Genomic DNA, 23154 nt, shown 5'->3' on the forward strand with positions numbered 1-23154 from the left:
TTCACCATCTCATTATCTCAGACCATATCAACTCCAATCAATTTATCATCACCTGCTGAAACTGCAGTCAGTTTATTGAAGAGATAAATGAGTAAGTGAGTGAGTGAATGAGAGTGTGTGTGTGTGGGGGGGGGGGGGGAGGATGGGGGTGCCCTTTTTGTCAAAATGTTCTGCTGAAACTCATGTTTTCCATTTCGCGTATTAGACTTCCAATCTATCAGTTTCTGCGACTGCTTATCCTCTACATAAATGGCATCAGTAAATAGCCCTATCAGTCCGTAATTAGGAGCTTTCATGCGGCACAGGTTAGCCGGATGCACATCATTTCATAAAACCTCCCAAAAACAAGAGTAAGGAGGGAACTATACCTTACAACTGCAAAAGGTATTACGCTCCCACAGGTTAGTCAGACTAAATTTATGCACAACATCTTTCATGTCATCATGTTATGTTTTTTTGGGGGAGGGGGGGCTGTTGAGTTCTTTGCTCAGGGATGAAACTGCATTGAATTGCCAACCTTCTTACAGCAAGCCACATCCTGGGTAACTGGACATCACTCCTGGGAAATGCACTAATAGTCCACTGTCAGACAGTGTTCTACTCAGTGCACAAAAGATCGACATTTCCTCCTGATTTCAGATTGAAATAATTCAGTTTAGTCTTTGAGGTGAGGAGGACCACATTACACCCCCAACACATCCAACCACCCACATGCACTCACTCACACAACCCGTGCACGCGCGCAGACACATACACACACACACCAATAAATAATATACAGTGTTTTTTAATCTGAAATGTGCGTAGGATGTGTTAACTGCTTAAAATTCCTGAGGAGACATGACATGATGAATCGTTGAGTAATATTTGTTTCACCGGTTCTTTTCATCACTGGTCTCATCGCGAGATAATGACAAGCAGTTAGACTCATTTCAAGGCCCATCAGTAAGTAGTTAGACAACACTGAAGATGCATGTCATTAACACAGACTGCGCGGGTTATGCGCGTATCTGCAATATAACGTGGTCCACTCCTAGTTTGTCCAAAGAAATTGAAATAAAAAACCTGCAGGCCCATTAAGAATTTGTGTTAAGAAAATATACCAGTTGACTGAAAAGACGCATCGACCCTGACAACTATCCGACCGGACAAGTCTGGTACTGCTTCACTCTACCGCCAGCAGGATACACCCTTTCACGTGGACTGGTGGAGAGAGGGAGTCTCGATAATTTAATTCACAGCGTTAAGGAGAATAAACAACCAACGCAACAAACCCCAAATGAAACTTAACGTTATCATATTTCCTGTTGCTAAAGACGATACACAATTAAAGGAAACATATCGAACGAATACATCTGCACTGTTCATATAATTAGAATTGTATGACCATACAGATGCAGAAAGATAGCTAATGCTATCACACCTACCCAGCAAAAGCAGCCGGTGCGTTTGTTTGTACTCTCGTTTCAGCTCCTTGAGCGCTCTGTCAATGTTCTTACTGACTTTCTTAGCCTCCCTCTCGGCCTCCTTTTCCTCCATTAGCAGTTTATCCCAGTTTTTCTGTTTCTGGGTGCTGTGCCTCTGCAGTAATTGTAGTCGTCGGTTGCGGTCCGTTCCCCCACCCTTTCCTCCTCCGCCACCCCCATTCTGTATCACCACACCGTCGGTGCTCGTGTCCCCACGGCGGACCTCCCCGGCGGACGTCTTGCTGGTGTCCCCGCGGCGTATCTGACCGTCGCGGAGCGGCACCGTCTCGCTGTATCCCCCAGTCTCTTCGTGGCGAAGGCCCCCAGCGCGCAACGGTACAGATGAGTCCGGTGGCTGGTCCGAATCCGAGGTAGCATTGGAGATGGACCCACTTAGATCACCAAAGAGACGCGGACGTAGACTATAACACAGCCCCATGTTGCAATGTTTTCGATTATGTTATTTCAATGAATGAAATTGCAAAATAAAATATTCTCTATATAGACTGTCTCTGCGGCAGGTTCAACGCGTCATCGTCTCAACGAAGCTCCAGAAATAGAATTTCAATCCAAATGTGGGTCGAAAAGGTGAACGAATTACGCTCCCACATTTGCTACTTGCCATTTTGCATTTTCCCCAGTCGGTTGTCTCGCGTGCCGTAGTTGGTTGGTAGATCACCTGATCGCTTAGTGGACATTGCTGGTCCACCTTACCGTAAATAATCCAAAAGAGCAACCTCTAGAATAAACACCCGCACTCACTGACAAGACACGGAAGAGAAATATTCCCCCATTTTCCCAAGGGAAACAGGGCGGCAGAATATCATGGATCCCAGGTGCATTTAAATTAGTAAATCAATTGTGAAAACAATTACATTGCAGCACGGCTGCATTTCGCATGGGAATGTATGACTTGCCGTTATTGTGCTAAAATCCATATTTTGTGATGAATGTGGGCGTCAACTACTTATTTTGTGCGCAAATACAGTAGCTGGTATTGCGCGCCAACCACCCAATACAGTTGTTATTATTATGCAATATTTTTTTATTAATCTCCTAGATAGTCGTTTTAGACCCCGTTGTTCCCCCACTGGACTACCTTCCCCGACGTTTTGCTACTGTTTTAGTTTAGACTTGTACAGTTCTTTTGTGAGAATATTCAAGACAAAGGCATTTTTACGTGGATTACATGGGCGAACGATTAATTGTCAACTTTTTCGATTCCAGCTGCAAATCCTCGTGGATCATATGAGAGATATCCTGTCCATGGGTGTGGATGTTACGTTGGCCAGTTCTGTCGTAAAGCCTTGTTACAGCACAGGTCCGATAGCTTTGCATAGCATCTTCCACATGTTGCAAACCTGGACAGAGATTAAGGGGCAATTTACACGGAGCCTGTCTGCGTCTTATTTTTCACGTGATGCCTGATAAGAAGTTTTGGAATCTTCAGATTTACTGTGTGTCAATGGTTGCCTACTAAGTGGACTCTCGGTTAATTGTTAATCTTTTTTCATCGGAAAAAAAGAATATTCCCCCTTTTTATAACTCAGATAAACAAAAGGAAATGTAAAACAATCAAGACATTGATAGTCCTATTTGGAAATGAGGCAGAAAGAAAATCCTTTTTGGCAGCTGAAGCTTAAGGTTGGAGTGTACAGTACAGTAACGCCCTATTGATTCCCAGGGAAACAAACGCCAGTAAATCTCTTTGGCGGTAATGGCAGCTAGACGGTGGCAGTGTTGAGACTGGGGTGAGGGGGCAAGTAGTGAAAGAAGAGTGTTTGCCTTCCCTACACTCTCGCTGATAGCGCTGCCACTCTTTGTGTCTGAAATTGTGTATTTTCAATTAATGCCACTTGAATTCAGCAGTGATAAAATGTCCGTGAAGGGAATCTCTGGTTGCATAAGGTATGTTTATGGCACCAACCTTTGGGCCCATAAAGATAAGAGCGCTTACCGAAGTCCCCCAGCTATCAATGGTGTGGTTATCATCAAATCACCATCATCACACAAAACACACCTCTCTGAGCAAAGCCTAAGACTGAATAAAAGAAATCAGAGATGTTACAAACCAATGAACAAAGTACTATAGTTTACACAGCAGTGATCTATGTAAATGTATGAACAATGTATAATGTAAATGTATAAACAGAATATTCCTGGGTAAAGGCATGCCTCATCCTGAGGCAATAGTTTAATAAAACATAAGCATTTTGAGTGGCTCTTTTTAATTCATGGAAATAGAACATTAAAGCACATAGTGAATGTATTTTAATAATTTGTGAAAATGTAATGTGCATTATAAAGTATTATTTACTGTAATATACAATATATCCAAAAATGAGGGAATGTGGCAACAATATGGGTATTTTCACAATCGTCAGCCATCCACAGGAAACTAATTTATCTCTATGCACTGAATATCCGACTGAAGTATATGGTTTAAGACTTGATTTTTTTGTTTTGTTACAACATAAAGTATAATTTAACAGCTGATAGGTATAGGCTGGCTGCATTGTGAATGAACTCAGGCAGGATATTGATTGTGTTCTATCTCAGCTGTGTCATGAATTGTTTATAATTTGTGAAGAAAGTTTGCAAATGACTGGTGAAAATTTAAAATGTATCTCCTGACAGACCACCCTGGAACCACAATTTTTTCTTTTCAGTGAATTTCAATCTTGGAGATTAATAAATTTGTAATTTTCTTCCATGTTGCCTGAGATGCAATAGCTCATCAGTGATTTGGTTTATATTAAGTTCTGCATTGATCACAAGGTGAACTTGGCAAACATTTGAATAAATGTAACTAATTATACTGAAGAACAGGAGCATTCGGGTTTTTTTTGCCCCTGATACTAGAAAGTATCAGAAATATTTATAACTCATTGGTATATTGTTTAATTTTAATTGTATATACTGCTACTTTGTGTGATACTCAGCACTGAAAGCGATCATGGTTAAGGGCCGTGTAACGTACCAGTATCATGTGCAGGGGTTATGTTTATACATCACTGTGATTCAAGCCACAAGCATCGGAATAAAGTCTGGCCCTCTGACCCATTTGGACTTTGGATGCGCCTCCATTCTGCTAATTAGGTGAAGAAGGTTGTCTGGCGCTCTGTTACCAAGGTCTTGTCCATGTTGTGATTTTCAGGGAATCAGAACAGTTGAGCCAGTCTGTTCATTAGTACAAGGAACAAGCGTGACAACCCCCTTATCTGACCAATTTGAAAACTCTGTGTGTCTCTCGTTGCTCCATTAATTAGTAACCAAGAGGCAGTTCCTGGAAAGGACCATGATAGTATGGATCCACAGAAGTGGTCAGAGTATGGCCTGCTGTTATTGGCCATTCAAGTGAAAAGAGCATTTTTTAAAAGTTATGGACACAAAATCGTGTTTTTGTGTGGAAGTGAGTAAGGGCGTTATACTAGCCCCACGCGAATTTGAAATGACAGCCATTTGCAAAAAATTCTGTTGGAAATTGAAAGTAAAAAGTGACTTATCGCCATCTTGTGGATGTATTCGATATGAATCTGTACGTACTATGAAGATTTACCTTTCCTTTGGCTTTATTCTCTTTCAAACAGTAGATGGTGCAATTGTAAAAGATAATTTTCAAGACTGCCTTGTGTATGGCAGAGGTTTTCAAACTTGATGCGGAACGTTTGAATATGCTGGGGTTTTTTATTTTATTTATTTATTTTTAATTTAATCTCTTTATCAAGTAATATTGTTAAAAACACGTGTTTAAGTTGTTTGGATAATGTTTTACTTAAGTGCCTTAATTTCATGCAGATTTTGCTCCTTGATTTTATTTCAGTGACCTGGTGTCAACACACAAAAAGTTTGGATATTATCTATTTTACTTGTCAGTTTGTATTCTTTTAAATCAGTTAGTTGATCTGAGTATGGAAAGGCCTGGGGCTATGAAAAACTTTCAAAATAACCGAAATAAATTAAATTAATTATAATCCAATTACTCTAAAATGTATATTCCACATGACAGTAGGCTACAGAATACACTTTATTTATTTATTTTATTCCATCAATGAGGGCTCGATAATACGCCCATATTGTGACAGAACGTCGTGGTGGGAATAAGTGTGGGCTATTGTGTCCGATTAACGGAGATGTCTCCCAATTCATTTATGTATATTTAGATTTCATATAAATATGTGGATTCTAAAGCATACTTCAAAATTACATTGTTTCTTTAAAACGAATTTGGAACTTCGTTGAAAAGTTATTAAATCAAGCACTATAATAAATCTAACAAATCGATTTATGAACCTCTGATATATTTATGTATTAAATACGCTGAAAATATTAATAAAACGTGTCGTTAATAAACGTGTAATGACCTGTATTTTCGTCGATCCCCACGTGAAATTTCTATTTAGAGCCAATAATGGTAGATATGGTTGATTTATACCTATAGGCCTAATCATTATCATTTCCAATGTAGGCTTTCTGAGCGTTTATAGATTATTGCGTGCAGCCTGCTACATTGCAACTCATTGATTAACAGGGGGATTTCATGAGTAACATGACTGCAACGTCGTTTTTTCCACTACTTTCCCGATCACCGCACGAACTGCTAGAGCTACGTAATGTAAGCTTTGTGTTAAAATGAAAATGCTCTCGCAGGCGCGTCACTGTTTGTTTACAGACAAGGATATTATCTAGATGTTTTCTGTGAGCACATCTAGGTTACACAATGACGCAACTATTTGATGAAGAGCCTTCTTTCTTTATTATTTTGGGTTGTGCTGTACTGTAAAGATCTGGCCTATTGACAGAAAACAGTTTCGAATACGCAATACCATGCAAATTAATACACACAAAATAGCATACATTCAGAAATAAATGTCTGCTCAGCCACATAAATCTGTTTTCAATTTTAGTGGTTTGGTGCATTGTAGGCTACATTGACGAATTTAAGGACGCACACCTGTTTACAGCGCACCCTGATGGAAGTTGGGCTCGCACTGCCACTAAAGATGCTTTTATTTATTAATTATATATATATATATATCAGACTTCATTAAATATTTCCTGTTTGGCCCCTCATTATATATATATATATATAAATATATATATATATAGTATCCTCCAGACGTTTTATGAGTTAATCATATCAAGTTCATTGGTTCCCGTTTTATAGCAAAATAGCAGGGCACATTGCCATTGTACACACACAGCGAGCACAAGACTTACTAAATACTGTAAATAGTGCAAAAAACTTAATCTCCTGCGTTTCTCGGAAGAGTTCGTAAGAAATATCAGATAGGCTATCAATATGATCGAGCACTATCAAAATAAATAAATAAACACAAGACCTACAGCTTTTCACCGTTTAAACAATGGACAAGATGTTTACGTTAAACTACTCAAATACTGTTTCAACGGGATAAACCGAGAGTTATTGCGAAATGTGTAGTGTTTAACTCTTCGTATAGTGTTTATTTTGAATAGGCTACGGTCGGTTTGTTTTTCATTCAAATTAGCCAAGTGAAAGACGTTCCATTTACATACAGTGCAGCCCGTCACACAGTAAACGTCCAGTGTTAATTAAACTCCCAGAGTTGGATCAAACGTTACCTGTTAAAAGTTAAATTAACACTGGCTATTATACTGTGCAGTAGCCTACAATTTTTGTTGTTTTTGGTCTGTACTCCAACATATTGGATTTGAAATTAAACAACTATCACGAGGTTTAAGTGCTTTAATTTGTGGGTATTTTACATCCGTACTGGGCGAATTGTCCTTTTTAAACTTAGTTACCCCATTTTAGGGGGACCAAAGTAATTAAACAAATGAACATAATTTTAAATAAAGTGGCCATATTTAGCATTTGGTTGCAAATCCTTTACATTTAATGACTGCCTGCATCACTAGGCACAGGGTATCTTCCATGGTGATGCTTTGCCAGTAGGCTACCACATACATCTTCAGTTCTTGTTTGTTTGGGGGATTTTTGCCTTCTGTCTTATCTTCACCAAGTGAAATGCATATTCAGTTGGATTCATATTGGGTGATTGACCTGGCCAGTTAAGAACATTCCAAGAACATCTTAGAATTCATCCTGTTGCCTCAGCAGGCATATCATCAATGAAGACAAGTGAGCCAGTTCCAGTGGTAGCCATACATGATCAACATAACACTACCTCCACCATGATTCAGAGATTAGGGAGGTGCTTTGGATCCTGAGCATGTCCTTTCTTTCTCCGTACTTTCCTCTTTCAATGGCTTTCTTACATGTTAATGCATGTCTCATCTGTCCACAAGATATTGTTCCAGAACTATACATTTCTTACATGTCCTTTTTTTGTTGTTGCGAACTCTAACCTGGTCGTTCTGTTCTTGAGGCTTGGCAGTGGTTTTGGTGAACTCTCTGAGGTCATGCTGGTGTAGTCTTCTCTTTATATTATTCTTTGACATATCCTGGGGTGATCTTGATCTGTTCGACAGTTGAAAAATGAAAAAGAAAAAAAAGAAAGAAAAGAAAAATGGTTTTTCATTCATAATTGAAAGTATTCTTTGGTCATCCAATACAGTGGTCCTCCAAGGTCTATCAGATAGTTTTCTATTGCTGAGCTCACCAGTATGCTCTGCTTCTTAAAAATGTTTCCGTTGATTTTGACACACCCAATGTTTTGGCTATGTTTCTGATAGATTTATTCAGATTTTTTTAAGCCTCGTGAAGGCTTGCTTTACTAACATTTCTCATGGACTACTAAGAAGAACCATACAACCATAACATTTTGACTGCTTTTGCTAATTTCTTAAATAAAATAATTTAAGTTGAGCGACACACCATGACTTACAGCCACGTCTAAAGACACGTCTAAATTATTTTTATATTTCTGTTCACTTGCACGATCTTGGAATACAACCTTTTGGAAACATTGAGTTGCGGTTGAAGGGTGTCAGAGTTACGGATCGGGTGAATGCAATTGTAAGGTGCTTGACTTTAGCATAAGACCGACTACAAATCCACCCTCCTGTTTAACATAAACATACGAGTCCTTACCTGCAGCTATTACATGCTCCGTGGCCCCAAGGAGCGCACTCAGTGCGTCACAGGGACGTACCTGAAACCTGGATTTATTTCGGACAAATAAGAAAATAGTTGGAAGCGCATAGTTGGGATCGTTTTCCCATTTCAAATTTAGAATACAAATTTAACACTGTTATTTGAGTTATCGTAGGCAGTTATTGTTTTTCTTACACGAATTAGCCTATAGATCACAAATCTCGCGTTCAGCACACCGGTTTTCCAATAGTTTATTCTCTACGCACCCTCCGCGCATAAGGCTGGTAGTTTTCCTTCCCAACATTAATGATCTGTTAGGCCGACTCAGTAACGCGTAATTGCTGCGTCCTTCTTCGTGTAAGTTTTTCAACATGTCAAAGTCAGCCGATTCATTTGACGACTCTGATTGTGTCTGTTCCTTTGGGATGAAGTTAACCTGGGATATCAACGATCCAAAGCTGCCCCGGGTAAGCGATTTAATTTTTCCCCAAAAAACCTGACCATCAAAACTAAATATGCAGGCTATGATTTAATAACATGTTTGACCTGTAGCATAGGCTGTAATACATTTTATGTATTGAAATGAATTTATTCATGTAGTGCCTTCCTTTAAACACATACACACAAGCGATAAGATGACAGGTGAAATAAGTTGACGCATTAATACGCAACATTGGGTTGCATTTTTATACCGCTGGGTTTCGTTTCGTTACACTTAGTTTATTTGGTGGAGTCTAATCATTTCATTTATATTTACCTAATAATGAGTCGACTTTAAACACGCAATCGTTTATACAACAAGCGATACTTTTAATACCATCATTTAATTGAAAAACTGTGTCCAATAAATGTAATAAGTTTACAGGAATTCTATCTTTGACAGGATATCAAACAGTACGACACATTCCAGGAATGGACGGACGGTTATGTTCGGTTCATATACAACAGTGAGGACAAGAACGCACAGAGACACCTCAGCGGTTGGGCGATGCGGAACACGAACAACCACAACTACCAGATTCTCAAGAAGTCGTGCCTTGGTGTTGTCGTCTGTGGCAGGAACTGCACGCTCGCCGACGGCAGCAAAATACAGCTCAGACCAGCTATTTGCGACAAAGCACGCCAAAAGCAACAGAGTAAGCATTGGCAATATATTTTATCCGTTACTCATATTCATATTAATCAGTATAAGACCGTCTGATTACATCGTACATACCCATACCACCATCAGAGTGCAAATTTGTCCCATAGCTGGACATCTCATAGGACTTTTGTTTTTTGAAATACTGATACCATTAACTGAATTCCAGTTTCTTGTGAATTTAGGCATAATTTAGTGTCATTATCCCGCGTCAGGAGGGGATGATGTCTAAATGGCAGTTATCAAAAAGCCTGCAAATAAAAATAAGAATAAGATGACAGGCTATCAATGCTTTGAAACTACAAAACCTTATTCTCCAAAAGTTAAAATAACCCGTTTCTTCTGATAGCTAAGTATTTTGAAGGAATTTGAAAAAAAAATGCAACTTTTTCCAAAGGAAAAATGCATATGGTGTTCAGTAATCATTTGTTTCATGACAAGCTATACCATGCTAAAGCTAAATAATCAAATGAAAACAATCTTTTCCAAATTACTATGCCATACAGTAATATTGCCCCAAATTTGTTTGAACAGTATAAAAAGATTTCAAAATATTTTAATAAATATTTTTAAATATTTTAATAAGGTTCCAATTGAATTGTGAACAGGTCTGATCATGTAATTTTAAAATTTATTGTTATCATTGTAATATAAAATCTGAATGATAATGATAAACCAAAAACAATGTTTCATGATTTATCAGCAAAATACATATATAATAATAATAATAATAATAATAATAATAATAATAATAATAATAAAACAGAATTTTGTTTCATATATTTTTAGATATTTATATGCACAGTTATGATAATGTATATTGCATTTGTTGCAAAGTTGCTGTGCCTGAAGATTTTCACTCAGAAATGTGCATGCACCGAGAATAATGGCTTGGGAAGTTTAAACAGTTTAACAACTAGTTTCATTTCAGCACAGAAGTTGCTTTCCTCCTTTTTTATGTTTGAAGGAGTACTGGCAAATTTACACTCATATTGTTAAGTACACTGTTGTTGTATGGAATTGCACATTAAGATTGAAAGCCATTATATCATTTGCAGAGAAGGTCTGCCCCAGCTGTGACTCGCCTCTGGAGCTCATGCCCTGCAGGGGACACAGTGGCTACCCTGTCACAAACTTCTGGAGGTTAGAGGAAAAGGCTGTGTTTTTTCAGGTATGAAATATCTGTTACCAGGATAGGAAAATGCTTGGTTTTAATATTTCAATTTAGATATTAAAACTGTGGTTCTATGAACCCTCCTGGTATTGCAGCTCTGAATCTGTTGCACAAGGCAAGGTGGAGATCCACTACAAATTCACTTGGATTAATGGCATTGTGGGTCCAGAGGTTCCCCAAGTTTCTAGTCTCAAGGTGTCCTAAAATGGCTGTCTTGTGCCCAATAATCCCCACCTTAATACATTATGGGTATATATTATCAATACATTGCATTGTTAGCCATGTTTATCCACTGTGCACCCCTGGCTGTAAAGCAGGGGTTACTGAACACACTGCTGTATGGGTTTGAATACATTCTGTGGAGACTGGCTTTGAATGCTGTACTTTGTGAATTCCCTGCTGTGGCTCAGGCTAAAGGAGTGCATGACCACCCCAGGCCAGAAAGCAAATCTGAGACTGAGACCAGGAGAACTACACTGAAAAGGAGGATGTCCTCCCCACAGTTCAATCATAAAAAGAGGCTCCTGGAATCAGAGGTAGCTAACATAAAACATTACGCAGCACTTCCAAATAAGGTTGTGTCTGTACGAGGTCAGAGCACCATCGTAAAAAGTGTTTTTCTAACTGTTTTGAAGGTGGGGAGGATCCACGATCCGGGCGTCCCCTTCCCGAGCCTGCAGCACCTGTCCTATGCGGACGGCCCAGACCGCTTCAGCCTAGTGGAGCACAGCTTCCCCCTGCAGGCTCAGCCCTACCCGCCCTTCCCGAACCCGGATCCATACAGGTTCAGCTACGACCCCGCTGCTGTCGCCACAGAGCCTGTCTCTCCCCTGCAGAACAGCACCAGCCACCGGCTGTACGTGCCACGCCCGCCGTACGGCTATGACTTCACCATGCCCAGCTACTTGGGTTCAGGCTCCTACGCGTCGCTCTGCAAGGAGCCCTGCAGCGCCCCCATGGGGGAGGGGGATTCCAGTAAAGCTGGGGCTGGGCTGCCCCCATCCCAGCATGGGGCTGCCCCCCTGAGCGCTCATGACTGTGGCTACGCCCCCCCTGGAAAACACCAGGGCTGGAAGACGGCCTTGGGTAGGGTGGGGCACGGGGACCGGGGGGATTATGTCCAGACTCCCTCAGGGTCCAACCACCCTTACTACAACAGCGAGTACCTGTACAGGTACCCCGGGGGTGCTTCAGGGCCTACTGCCTCTCCGACCGCCACAGGCCCCCTGCAGACAGTCATCACTACCACCACCAAGGTCTCCTACCAGCCCTGCAATCCCGCCGCCGTCAAGTACGGCGACAACTTCTACGACGTCAAAAGCGCCACCAGCTGTGACTCGCTGCAAGAAGCTGACTCGCCTCCTTCCTACCCCGACCTGAAAATTTCTGAGGACTCTGGAGTCATCAAATCCGCCATCCCGTATGAGCAGGAATCACTGGCTGCCAAGCTGGAGAGGGCGGAGAGCCTGGAGGCCTATCGGTGCAGGAGTTATTCGTCCTACAGCTACCCAGAACGCATGCTGCACTCCTTTAAATACGATGGTGGAGAGTACTGATATTTTTTCACCTAAAGCTGCAGAGTCCACAAGAGTTGTATTTCAACAAATTTTTACCAAAAGGAAAAAAGGCCAGTCATTCCTTTCATTACTGCGAGTTGTATATTAAGTGGTTGCAGATATTTATTGAAAAAGTGTACAAAGGAAAAAATACTGTAGGCCTGTTTCTGGGCTAATTTCCAGACTCAAACAAAAGGAAAAGTCATTGACATTTGGCCCAGAGTTTGCCAATGCATAGTGTAAATTTATCTTATTTATATGCTTAAATTGTGTAAAGGATTTTGGATGAACACCTTTGCTGTTTTTCTAAAAAGCCATAAAAACTTAAAATTCATGTTACCATTTTGTGTGCCATTCTACTAAATTAATCTGCGTACACAATACACAGACACATGCTCATTTTACTGAGGAGATAATTATTAAGACTATTCAGTGCTTATTTTGTGAGATTCATTTTTAAAAGTTCACAAGTTTTTGGAGAGTCTTGTTTAATCAAAAGTTCATATGAAAACAGTGTAATGTTACATTGTAAGTATGTGATTTATTTCAGTTCTATTACAAGACATTTTTTTGTTGTTTTGAACCAAAAAGTCATAAGAAAATCAAACGTTATACCATGTCATGTTTATTATGGCCAACACATTTGCTTAACTCCAAACCAAAATTACAAGATGAGCTATTCCTACATCCTTAAATACAGGGAGAAGATTGCGAAGGATTTATATCATGACAGTATATATGCTGGATAACATGCTTGTCCAATTATCAGTCATCTTACAAATAAAGAGAACCCCCCGCCCTTTCTCCCAAATGGAGGGGATGTAACTGTATCAGAAGGACACCAAGGTTTCTTTGAATTGCACTGCCTTGTTCTTACGTACAATTAATGCCGAATTTGTCAGCAAAGTGCTTTCCATTTGTGCGGTCTCTGGAGCTTATGCTTCGGGAGGATAATGACTAGGAGGTCCAAACGTTGAACGGGCCGGTAAAACGCGCCGCTGACAGAATCTTTCCTCAGCGACTGCTCAGGCAAAGGCACCGTTTCTCTTTCACGCGACGTTTCAGCAGCGATATACGAAGCCCCCCTGGGGTCAGCTGAGAAAAGAAAGATGTGTGTGTAAATCTGTACTCTCGGATTCATAATCCGTGCCCTCGAATTACGAATTAATGCCCACGGATTTGTAAACCGTGCCCTTGAATTACGAATCCATGCACACGGATTTGTAAACCGTGCCCTCGAATCTAACCTTTATCTTAGACTTCTTTCTCACAAAGTCGTTCAAAAATGCTTAACGGGCTACATTATGGTCAGAAGACTGCATTTTTACATTTTCTCTTAAATATTTTTAATTGCGCTTTAAAAGCATGATTTGAAGTGCATTATTTAAATAAAAAAAATGAAAACAACAACAACATATTCCAGTAGCCTATATGAGAATGATACCATGGGTTAGCTTTGTGGCTCTGCAACTGTTGCAAAAACCCACAAAGGTACACAATTTACAACCACCGGCGTCAGCTCTGTGTATGTATACATATGACAGTGTATACATATATGTTATATGGTACACATTTGCAATTATTTACCGCTATTGTTTTTTAAATTATTTTTTTTAATGGTTTTTGTGTTCTTGGCCGTATAAAAATATGCTCCAGTGAGATTCAAAGAATAAGATGAAGAAAATAAAGTTAGTGCTCCGTTTTGTCTACGCAACTGTTCTTGCATATTTCTGTAATTTATAGAGTTTAATAGGCTGATCGAAATATGATCGAAATAACGCTCGGACGTTACAATGCCAGGGAAGGTGGGACGGACGAACACAGGTGGTGTCTTCATTGTTATGATCATACAGCCCCTATACTACCCTCCTAAGTCTCACAATCTGTGAAGATGTGAAGAAGCAAAAATCACGAACTGTGAATAACAAGGCAGCCTGCCACCGAACCCCTGAGCACCAGCCTTAGGTTTCACCTCTTTAAAGTTTTTCTATCTGTACCGCGTTCAGCGCAAAACACGCGCCGATTACTTCGCGATAAGATATAAAGCACCAGAAAGGGAGCTGTGCTGACCTGAAAGATCCAAATAAACCCAGATCAAACGGTGCATTAGGTATGGAACATTCCCCCGATGTGGGAACAGATGCGGACCTTTTTATTCATGAATAAGACAGGGAAAATGTATGATTCTAATCTCGTTTTAACTGTCTCTCTAAAGGCCAGATACACCAAGACCCAAGGATAAATAAAAGCTTGGCTGAATGAAGCAGGACTCAATTTAACGCCAGTGCAGTTTGTTTCTAACATTGCATTACATAATTAAACAGGTCACTTGTTTCCAACGTCATGCAAGTCAACTCAATAGATATGCTTATGATCCAAAGTCAAGTCATACTGTAGTCGGAAAGAACACAAATGTGACGTATGAAAAAATAGTTTCCTCTTATTTTATTTGTTCTTGTTTTTATCCTGATTATAGCTTGTAACCAATAGTGGTGTGATGGATGAACCTAAGCCTCTATCACCCTGATGTACACACCCAGCCCTCATCATCCGCATGGTTCTTGAAGAGGATTTGTTTATGAACACCAGGAAGGTGCTGTGTTTTAAAGCTAAGCACCCTTATTTCACTTGAAAGAGCTTCCGTCTGTGTACTTTTCCTTTAACCGTACGAGTTTTGGTTGTACTTCATGTGGGTGTACTTTTACTGATGTTTGTGTGCGTGTGTGTGCTTCATAAGCTTTTCCACGAAACCACATGATGGTTCTTCTTGAGTCTTTTCATGAAAAGTCTGGAACTTTGCTTTATGTTATACACACACACACACACACACACACATATGCACACGCACACACACATACGCAGACATCGGGAACTTTATTAGGTACAACTATCTAGTACTGGGTACATCGACTACTCTAATGTGGGAGGCCCTTGCAGTGTCAACTATATCAACTGCAATATTAACAATAGTGCAATAGCCTATTTTCTACTCTACTGTGGGAGGCCTCTGTAATGTTAACTACTGTATGGTGGGAGGCCCTGCAGTATCAGCTATATCAACTGTGCAATATTAACAATATCAACTGTGCAATAGCCTATTATCTACTCTACAGTGGGAGACCCCTGTAATATTAACTACTGTATGGTAGGAGGCCCCGCAGCACCCGCTACTGTACTCTGGGAGGCCCCAGGTTGAACCTTCCTCATTACATAAAAGTTTCTGGGGTCATGCAGCCAAGATGTTTCCATTAGCAGCAGGCCAGGAGGACAGTTTAATCTTTTCTCTGCCTGCCCTGTGGGGAAAAACCTCAATGTAATATTTTTGTTACAGTTCAGAAAGACCTCACATCATACTGTCATAAAAACACTTAGAGGATTAGATGGTAAACAAGAAGAAACGTTGGCAGAATGATTCAGTCAACATTTCACCTGAGTACTATGGAATGGCAGACATTTCAAACAGGTTTGAAAGGGGAATTGCAGGATATTATTTATTTCTCAATTTAATGGCTGTTATAAAGCTAACATATAAATGGGTCTTTATTTTAAAACACTTGTTCATTTAATCATTATTTTTTAACTTTGAAAACAAGAAAAAATCTTTTGAATGATTGCATTTTTGATTATTCAAGCCCACGTTAAACAGATATGTAGCGTGGAGATCATCAGTTCATAAAAGCAATGAGATTTTGTAATTTACAGACTCTTGAAAAGTCTCTTATCTGACCATCAAGACCTGCTCCCTGGCCTGCTTCACTTATATGCCTTGTAAAAAGTCACGGTAGCTAGGAGATGGTTATCACTATATCTGTAAAGGATGAATAAATCCACTCACTAAAATACAAAAAAGTGCATGAAATCATTAAGATACAGCTACTACATGCCTCTTTAAGGGCACCTAGCCATCTAGAGAAACACAAATACCAAAAGAAAGAAAGGAAAATGAATGGCAGAACATATCCTGTCACGTTTGCTGTTGTAAGAAAAACGTTGCTCGCTGAAGCAAGGAAGTCAACATAATTCAGCTCCTTTGACCCATGAAAGTCCTCCAGTATCGTTAGAGGATGCCGTGGAAAGGTATCACTCATGACACGAGTTCAGAGGTTTTAACTTGAGGATACAGAAAGCAACGTGTTAAACACAGACTTAAATTATAATGTTAGACACATAAGATCATTCATACAGATAAAACTTTTAGCATGGTACAACAAATATACATTCATTTTTGTAATTAAAACAACAGAAGAATTTGCACAAAATATTTCAGATTGCAATAGTTAGGAGAAGAAAGGTGAATATGAAATAGTATGCCTAAATCAGAGACCCTGCTTATCAAATATTTGTAGAGATTTATTAAATTATCACTCAATCAATTTAAAGGTGCACTTACAAGGCTATTATTGAGATGAAATCTGATGTCAGAGATTGAAATCCAGTAAGGGGTGGCGTGTAATTAAAATGAGCTTGTTCTCACACTAAATGGACAGAAATGACCTCCAGCAAAGGTTAATCTTTTTCTTAAGATAGTGATTTGTTGCGCTGAGGAGAAGGATGCTGATGGGCCTGTAAGGCGGTGGTATCAGTAAGCCCCTTGTGAAATCCCAAAAACTGTAACTGGATTAGGAGGGCCGTGTGATTTTAGGGGTCCCCCCTTGGGGAGAGGTGTTGAGTCCTGCAGGACCCACCGCGAGAGCGAGCTGATCCCAGGTCAGTCAGCGGGTGAGAACAGCCACTCCAAAGTCTGAACACGCTTTGCGTAACATGAGAAGGAAGGCAGGTGTGCTGGAGTGTGCTGAGGTCATTTTTGTACCTTACCTGGCTCTTAGCCTTTCTTTCAGCCATCTCCAGCACAGCTTCCTGGTTCACAGAAAGAGCAAAGCAGTGTTGTGTCTGCGCAGCAAGGCAAAGCGCTAACGGACATTCCTCGGGACATTTCTTTAAAAAAAACAAGAGGATCGAGGTAAAAATGTTTTGCATTGGACCCGTGGCTACGTGAAGGAGGCCTCTCTACACGCACATGTACCTTAGAAAATTAATTCAGTGCGGGCACCCACAGAGAGGATTCTACTGAAGGGCACAGATGAAGTGTCCAATAGCACTTTCTCAAAAGCAACTTGTTTGCTGGTCACTGGACCAAACATTCTATTGGTCTGATGTTGAATTTGCTCATTGATTAATTGATTGATTGATTGATTGATTGATTGATTGATTCATTCATTCATTCATTCATTCATGTACCACAAACAGAACAAAGGAACAAAAATTTTTTAAAAGTTTTAAGTATTTTCATTTTTTGACAGTAGTGATTTTGATGACAGAAATATTTTGCTGTGAAAATATATATATTTAATTTATTACATTTTGATTTATAATAATAAAAGTATAGGTTTCAACTCAATAGAATATATAGTTATTGTGATTCAGAGGGGCACGATGCCCAGTGATGATCTGTTATAACTCAGCTTGTGCAAGAACTGATCAGTGCCAGGATGTGAGTGCTATCAGCAACACTCATCGGCTAATGCACAAACATTAGCACGTCCAGATCTCCACCCGTTCGCATCTTCATCTTCACCTTCACCTGAGTTATGTGGATGAGATCAGTGGTATGAAAGTTGTCACCGATAAAGGGTCTGTCTCACAAAACAATACAAATAAATGCAAGAAGGGCACCAAATAATTTTTTTTTTACCACACTGTGAAACCTTAGATGCTTGAATGTTGTGCTTAAATTGTGATGATAGTATAGAGTCGCTGGTCTGAGGTGGGTGGTGAAGACCTGTCCCTGCTGCCAAATCAAGACTGACTCAGGTTACACCTGTACCCCCCCTGCCGGGGAGGGGCACCCCCGTGGAATTCTCCGGAGACTGGAGCAGTGACTGGCTGCCCGACCAGGCGAAAGCTTCCCAAACATGGGCGCTGACCCGTGACCGTCACATCGGAGCTGAGGTCACTTCAAAGCCTCTGCTCACCACCGCCCCATAAATCACGCCCAGCAGCTGCACGTCAGCCAGGACAGAGCCACAGAGGGAATGCCACTCTTTCAGTGGCCCAGATATTTTAAACGATTTCACCTTGTTCGCATTAAAACCCATCTATCAGCTGTGTCTAAACATTGTTAGAATGGCAAATATGACTCCGGATACAAAACTGTGAAGAACGCCATTCCTCTGAATTTTGAAACTTTATGCTGCCATTTTAATGTGTATACCTGGGTGTGTACAACTATGTGTATAACTCTGAACATAGCAGGTGTGTCACTGAATTCACTTGAACAATTAGACACCATGCAACTATTAATAATGATACAGAAATACGGTAGGCCTATATACAGGGACAAAAGGGAAATCATAAAGGCACGTTTTCAAATGTGATAAGACACTTTATAAGCAGCTACTTCCAGGAGTTTGGCTTTAAGCCCACAGAAACCAAACTGGATGCTCAGTCTTACAAGTAAGGAGGGGGAATAGGACTACATCTGCATTCTTTGTCATCTCCACACTGATGCATCTCTCCTACCTGCTTAGGCGACGTACAGTAGAGAAACAGATACTTTATCACAGCTACCAGCATGAGCAAATCATTGCTATTTATGACTGGCTCCGGTCCCGAGGGCAGGAGAGGCGCCTGCGTGCAGATCGAGCGTGCAGCGGCGCCGAGAGCGACCGGCTCGTTCTCTTGGTTACATTAGAGCGCTGGTTCTTAAACTGAGTCCTAGGGGATCCCTGTGTATGCCGGTTTTCGTTACAGCCAGTATCTTATTCAATTAAGATTTTTAATCACTTGTGTTTAAGTTCTTTCATCATTTTCCCCAAATGAACTAATAATGCACATTGTGTTGAGAACACAAGCCAAGCTTCACCGCATTAGCAGGACTTCATTTTATTGAAACTCCCGGGAACAGGAAGTTCTGGTTTCTTGCGAAGTGGCCGTCACAAGACCTTGCTATCTCCAAGTATCTCTGAGGTAGGATGAACTTGAGATTATTCATAGTGAACTCTGGGAACAAAGAGTTCAATGCACTTAAGGTTAGCAGCAGTAATTTGTATTTTCCGTTGAAAAGGTATGTAGTCCTATATTAGGATAAGGGACTATAAAGGTGACCAGAATACTATATAAGTAACCAGAAGGCTATATGTTCAGCTCCCTGTTGTGATGTCATTGTGTCAGTGCGGTGCTTAACCTTCATTGCTTCGGTGAATATCTACATAAGAGAATAATTTGGAAAAAAAAAAAAAAAAAAAAAAACATTTTTACAAAACACAAGGTTGATAACAAAGTGATGTTTATATTGAATACAGCCCAGAACCCTCATCCCTCCTGACATAGTCAATCCTGAGCAACCTCCCAACTGCCCTGCTCTGAGGATCCCGCATTGCACTCTCTCTCTTTCTCTGTCTCTCTGTCTCTCTCTCTCTCTCTCTCTCTCTCTCTCTCTCTCTGTGTGTGACCAATGGGATGATGAGTGTGAGTACAGTTTCCCATCACCTTACCATTTTTTCATGCATTTTGATCCTGATATTGGAGAGGAGTGTCCTTTCTGTTATGCAACATAATCTCTATCATATTTATTGAGTGCCCAAGGTTAGGGTGTCAAGGGTTGGGAAAGATGTTTTCCCTTGAAAGCAAGAAGGTCCTGGGATAGGCTCCAGCACCCCCACAACCCTGAGCAGGATAAGCGGGTATAGATAATGGATGATGTATGGATGTTCATTTTCAGCCCATTTCAGTATTAAGTAAGGAAGAAGTGTGTTCATGTTTTGTTGAATTTCCTGTAAGGACTGGCCATTTGTAAAACAAGAAAGAACTGCATTCAGAGTATAGCATCAGTGTTATGACAATGACACAGATGCTGGTAGCTAGACTCAGGATTGAACTTGCTCACTATAGCCTGATTAGCAACCTGGATGTTTTTTTGCTTATTTCATGCACATGTAATTTGCTATGTACAGTTCAAGATGATAGACTGTGTCTTCCTTCTTGACTTTCTGTTTTATTTTATTTATGTATTTATGTATTTATTGTTTGGGAGAGATGGTTTATGTAATTTAAACATGAGTTGACTTGTATCTAAGGCAGACTAATTTATTTAAAGGCATTTTTTTTACCTTCAAAATTCTCTGTCTTCAGAGAAAGAAGGAAGCGAAAAGGGCAAAGAAGGGATAAACACAGGAGAAAGTACTTTGTTCAGATTGCATGCTGATTAGCACTAGACTGCAGGGGCACACCTTGGCTCTACTTGCCTGCCTGAAATCTCTGAGCACAACTCAGGAGACGAGGAGAAAAGGCCAGGATCAGAAGCAATCAGATATCACCTATTAGGGGCCTGTATTACAAAGCAGGATTACTGAGTTAGCCTCAGTAAAACCCAAAACCCTCCAAAATATGGAACATGGACTGAAGTAAAAATAGAAGTTCCTGGTTTTACTCAGAGCAGTTATCCCGCTAACCCGGTGACCCTGCTTTGTGATATAGGCCCCTGGGACCAACAGGTAAAAACCTTCTCCCCAGATAAAAAACACACACCAAGGACCTTTACATCCTCTCCTCGGGTAACAAATTACACCAGGGGCCTGTCCACCTTCTCCCCCGGTAACAAACCACAAGCATGTCCATGTGCTTTTGGAAAGGAAGGCACCACCCTTGTGATGGTGTTATTGGCTAAATCATGTGATTTATTGCCAGTATAAGGGATCAAATGCTTAATCCACAGGCATGAGAAGAACCTAAATCATTATAGGGATTTTCCAGTTTGATGTCTGCATTTCTCTCTCAATGGGGTTACCAAATGGATCAATAGGTAAGTTTCAATAGTGCCGAGGGGTAATTTGTGGAATTTGTCATCCTAGCATACTCTAAACACAAAATCATTAATTGTGGGTATGTTTTAATTTAAGTATTACAATCAGGCTGTAGTTTGTTTAACAAACATAGGATTCCCCTCAATTGATACAGCTCTGAGATAAAGCCAAGCTCAGTTTCCCAGGATTGCAGGGCTCCTGGGTGTTGTAGTCAGCAGAGGTGACAAACGCACCTATCCTCAGCTGCAGTGCTGATAGCACACACGTGTGCTGGTGACCTCACAGGCACAGATGTCTGCTCCAAATTAGTTCAAAAGAAAGAGAGAAAAATGGGGGAATCTTGTTAAAAGATTTTTTTTAATGCTTTAAAAGGTATTGTATGGAAAAGTCACAAAACGTCACATAGAATTAAATAATTATGTTACACGGACCAGGCATATTTCCAACTTGCTGTTAATTCTAAAAGGTTAGTCAGGTGGATTTATGAAAAAAACCAAACCTGTTCAAAGGTTGGACATACAAAATGTGTTTAATTCATCCAGATTTGTGCCACAGTAGCTTAGTATATTTATTTAGACTTTTTCACATTTATTCCAAGCTTTAATCTAATCAGGTGAACAAGTTGAATCATATTTGTACATGGAACTACTGAAAATGTTTAGCTGCCCATTAGAAGAAATATTTACAATTTAACAGAAAATGAGTCCATCTGTGTGTTTGTGTGTCAGAGAGTGCAATAGATCAGTTTCACACACTGGGGAGAAACCATTCAAACATACTGGCTCAGGGACATATTTGTCTCTTGTTTAGGAAACAAGTGCCTGAGGCTTTCCAGGGGATGTGGTTTTATTGTTTGTTTTGTATGAGCTACTGTGATCTGAATGTGACCTTGCTCACTGATCGTCACTGTATGCTCCATTTGTTCTTTAGTGCTGTTACAATCTTAAGTTTCTTCCTGTAGACAGTCAAAAAATCCTTGGACCTTTCTTCAGTCAGAGTAATGCCATGTATTTTGTGGAGGATCCATCTGAATGATCTGAGAATTCCTACAGAGAATCAGGGAAAGGGACTAAAAAATCTCTACATAACAGCAAACTTTCCTTTTACCATTTATATGGTAGGAGAACCCCCTGGTTTTACTCCAGTGATGTCTTGTCAGGTGAGTGCTTTCCCTCTTGAGTTTACTGGTGTGGTGAAGGTTTTTATCCTTCTTATTGCTGGGCTAAGTTTTACCCTTTAAGTCGTGGCTGTGTGTCTTCTGAGGCATGCTTAAGCATTACATGTAAAATGATTCGTTTGTGAGCCACTCAGATTAGGCTTTTACCACCTTAGCTCTCCTTTCTCTCCTTATTGGACATGATAATTTTTATCTGTTTCCTTGTTGATCATCAAAGAAAATGATCAGCATCCGCAAGTACTGGTCTCCAGGTACTTGCAGTATCTTTTATTGTTCACCAGGTGGCACCATTGTATATTTTATGAGTATTATGAATGGACATTTATATAGTTATCTGTAAAAATAACTTCCATACAGTTTGTCTTGTTGTTTGCTAAGTTCATGCAGAATTGAAGAGACATTCTTCAACATTCTTCAGCAAGATACCTTTACTGAATTACAATGTCTTATGCTCAGTTGTAGAAGGTAAGCATGTGGCACGTATTGCTTCTCTTACCTGCAATTGTTTGTGTGTAATCAAAAAAATCTGGTACTTGTAATGAACAGGATATGACATTCTAATGTAAGTATGAACACTTTGTATTACTTTAATACCTGAATTATTACTAAGTGCAACAGAGAACACAGTGCAATGTTTGAATACAGGTGCCAGGTTATCTCAGTGTATTCTGTGTGTGGGGCCCTGATATGTAAGGTTTGATAGTACAGCTGAAATATCCAGCGCCTTGTTCAGGAAAGAATGCCCGCATGAAATGTAACCCATGCATTTCACAGGGTTCCCCCAACCTTTAATGGTTTAT

At 40.1% G+C, this 23154-nt stretch overlaps 2 protein-coding genes across 2 annotated transcripts in view; one reads left to right on the plus strand and one right to left on the minus strand.

The window, feature by feature from the left end:
• LOC118233743 (guanine nucleotide-binding protein G(olf) subunit alpha) overlaps window positions 1–2129 on the minus strand; it is a 58445-nt gene extending 56316 nt beyond the window's left edge. The window contains exon 1 of the mRNA XM_035429642.1: window positions 1428–2129. Within this exon, the coding sequence (XP_035285533.1) occupies window positions 1428–1905 (478 nt within the window). The 5' untranslated portion in view covers window positions 1906–2129. The remainder of the gene's footprint in view (window positions 1–1427) is intronic.
• Window positions 2130–8517: 6388 nt separating this feature from the next.
• On the plus strand, window positions 8518–12813 carry LOC118234468 (chorion-specific transcription factor GCMb-like). Its single transcript, XM_035431012.1, has 5 exons — window positions 8518–8972; window positions 9389–9641; window positions 10687–10817; window positions 11231–11356; window positions 11456–12813. Exons 1-5 carry the CDS (start codon window positions 8877–8879, stop codon window positions 12374–12376), a joined length of 1527 nt encoding a protein of 508 aa, XP_035286903.1. The 5' UTR covers window positions 8518–8876; the 3' UTR covers window positions 12377–12813.
• Window positions 12814–23154: the final 10341 nt, after the last annotated feature.

This window comes from Anguilla anguilla, chromosome 8, assembly GCF_013347855.1.
Source record: "Anguilla anguilla isolate fAngAng1 chromosome 8, fAngAng1.pri, whole genome shotgun sequence".
In the NCBI taxonomy this organism is placed as follows: Eukaryota; Metazoa; Chordata; class Actinopteri; order Anguilliformes; family Anguillidae; genus Anguilla; species Anguilla anguilla.

Coding starts and splice junctions, on each gene's coding strand:
- LOC118234468 (XM_035431012.1), top strand. CDS start 8,877: ATGTCAAAGTCAGCCGATTCATTTGACGACTCTGATTGTGTCTGTTCC. Junction 8,973..9,388: donor ACGATCCAAAGCTGCCCCGG/GTAAGCGATTTA, acceptor TATCTTTGACAG/GATATCAAACAGTACGACAC. Junction 11,357..11,455: donor AGAGGCTCCTGGAATCAGAG/GTAGCTAACATA, acceptor ACTGTTTTGAAG/GTGGGGAGGATCCACGATCC.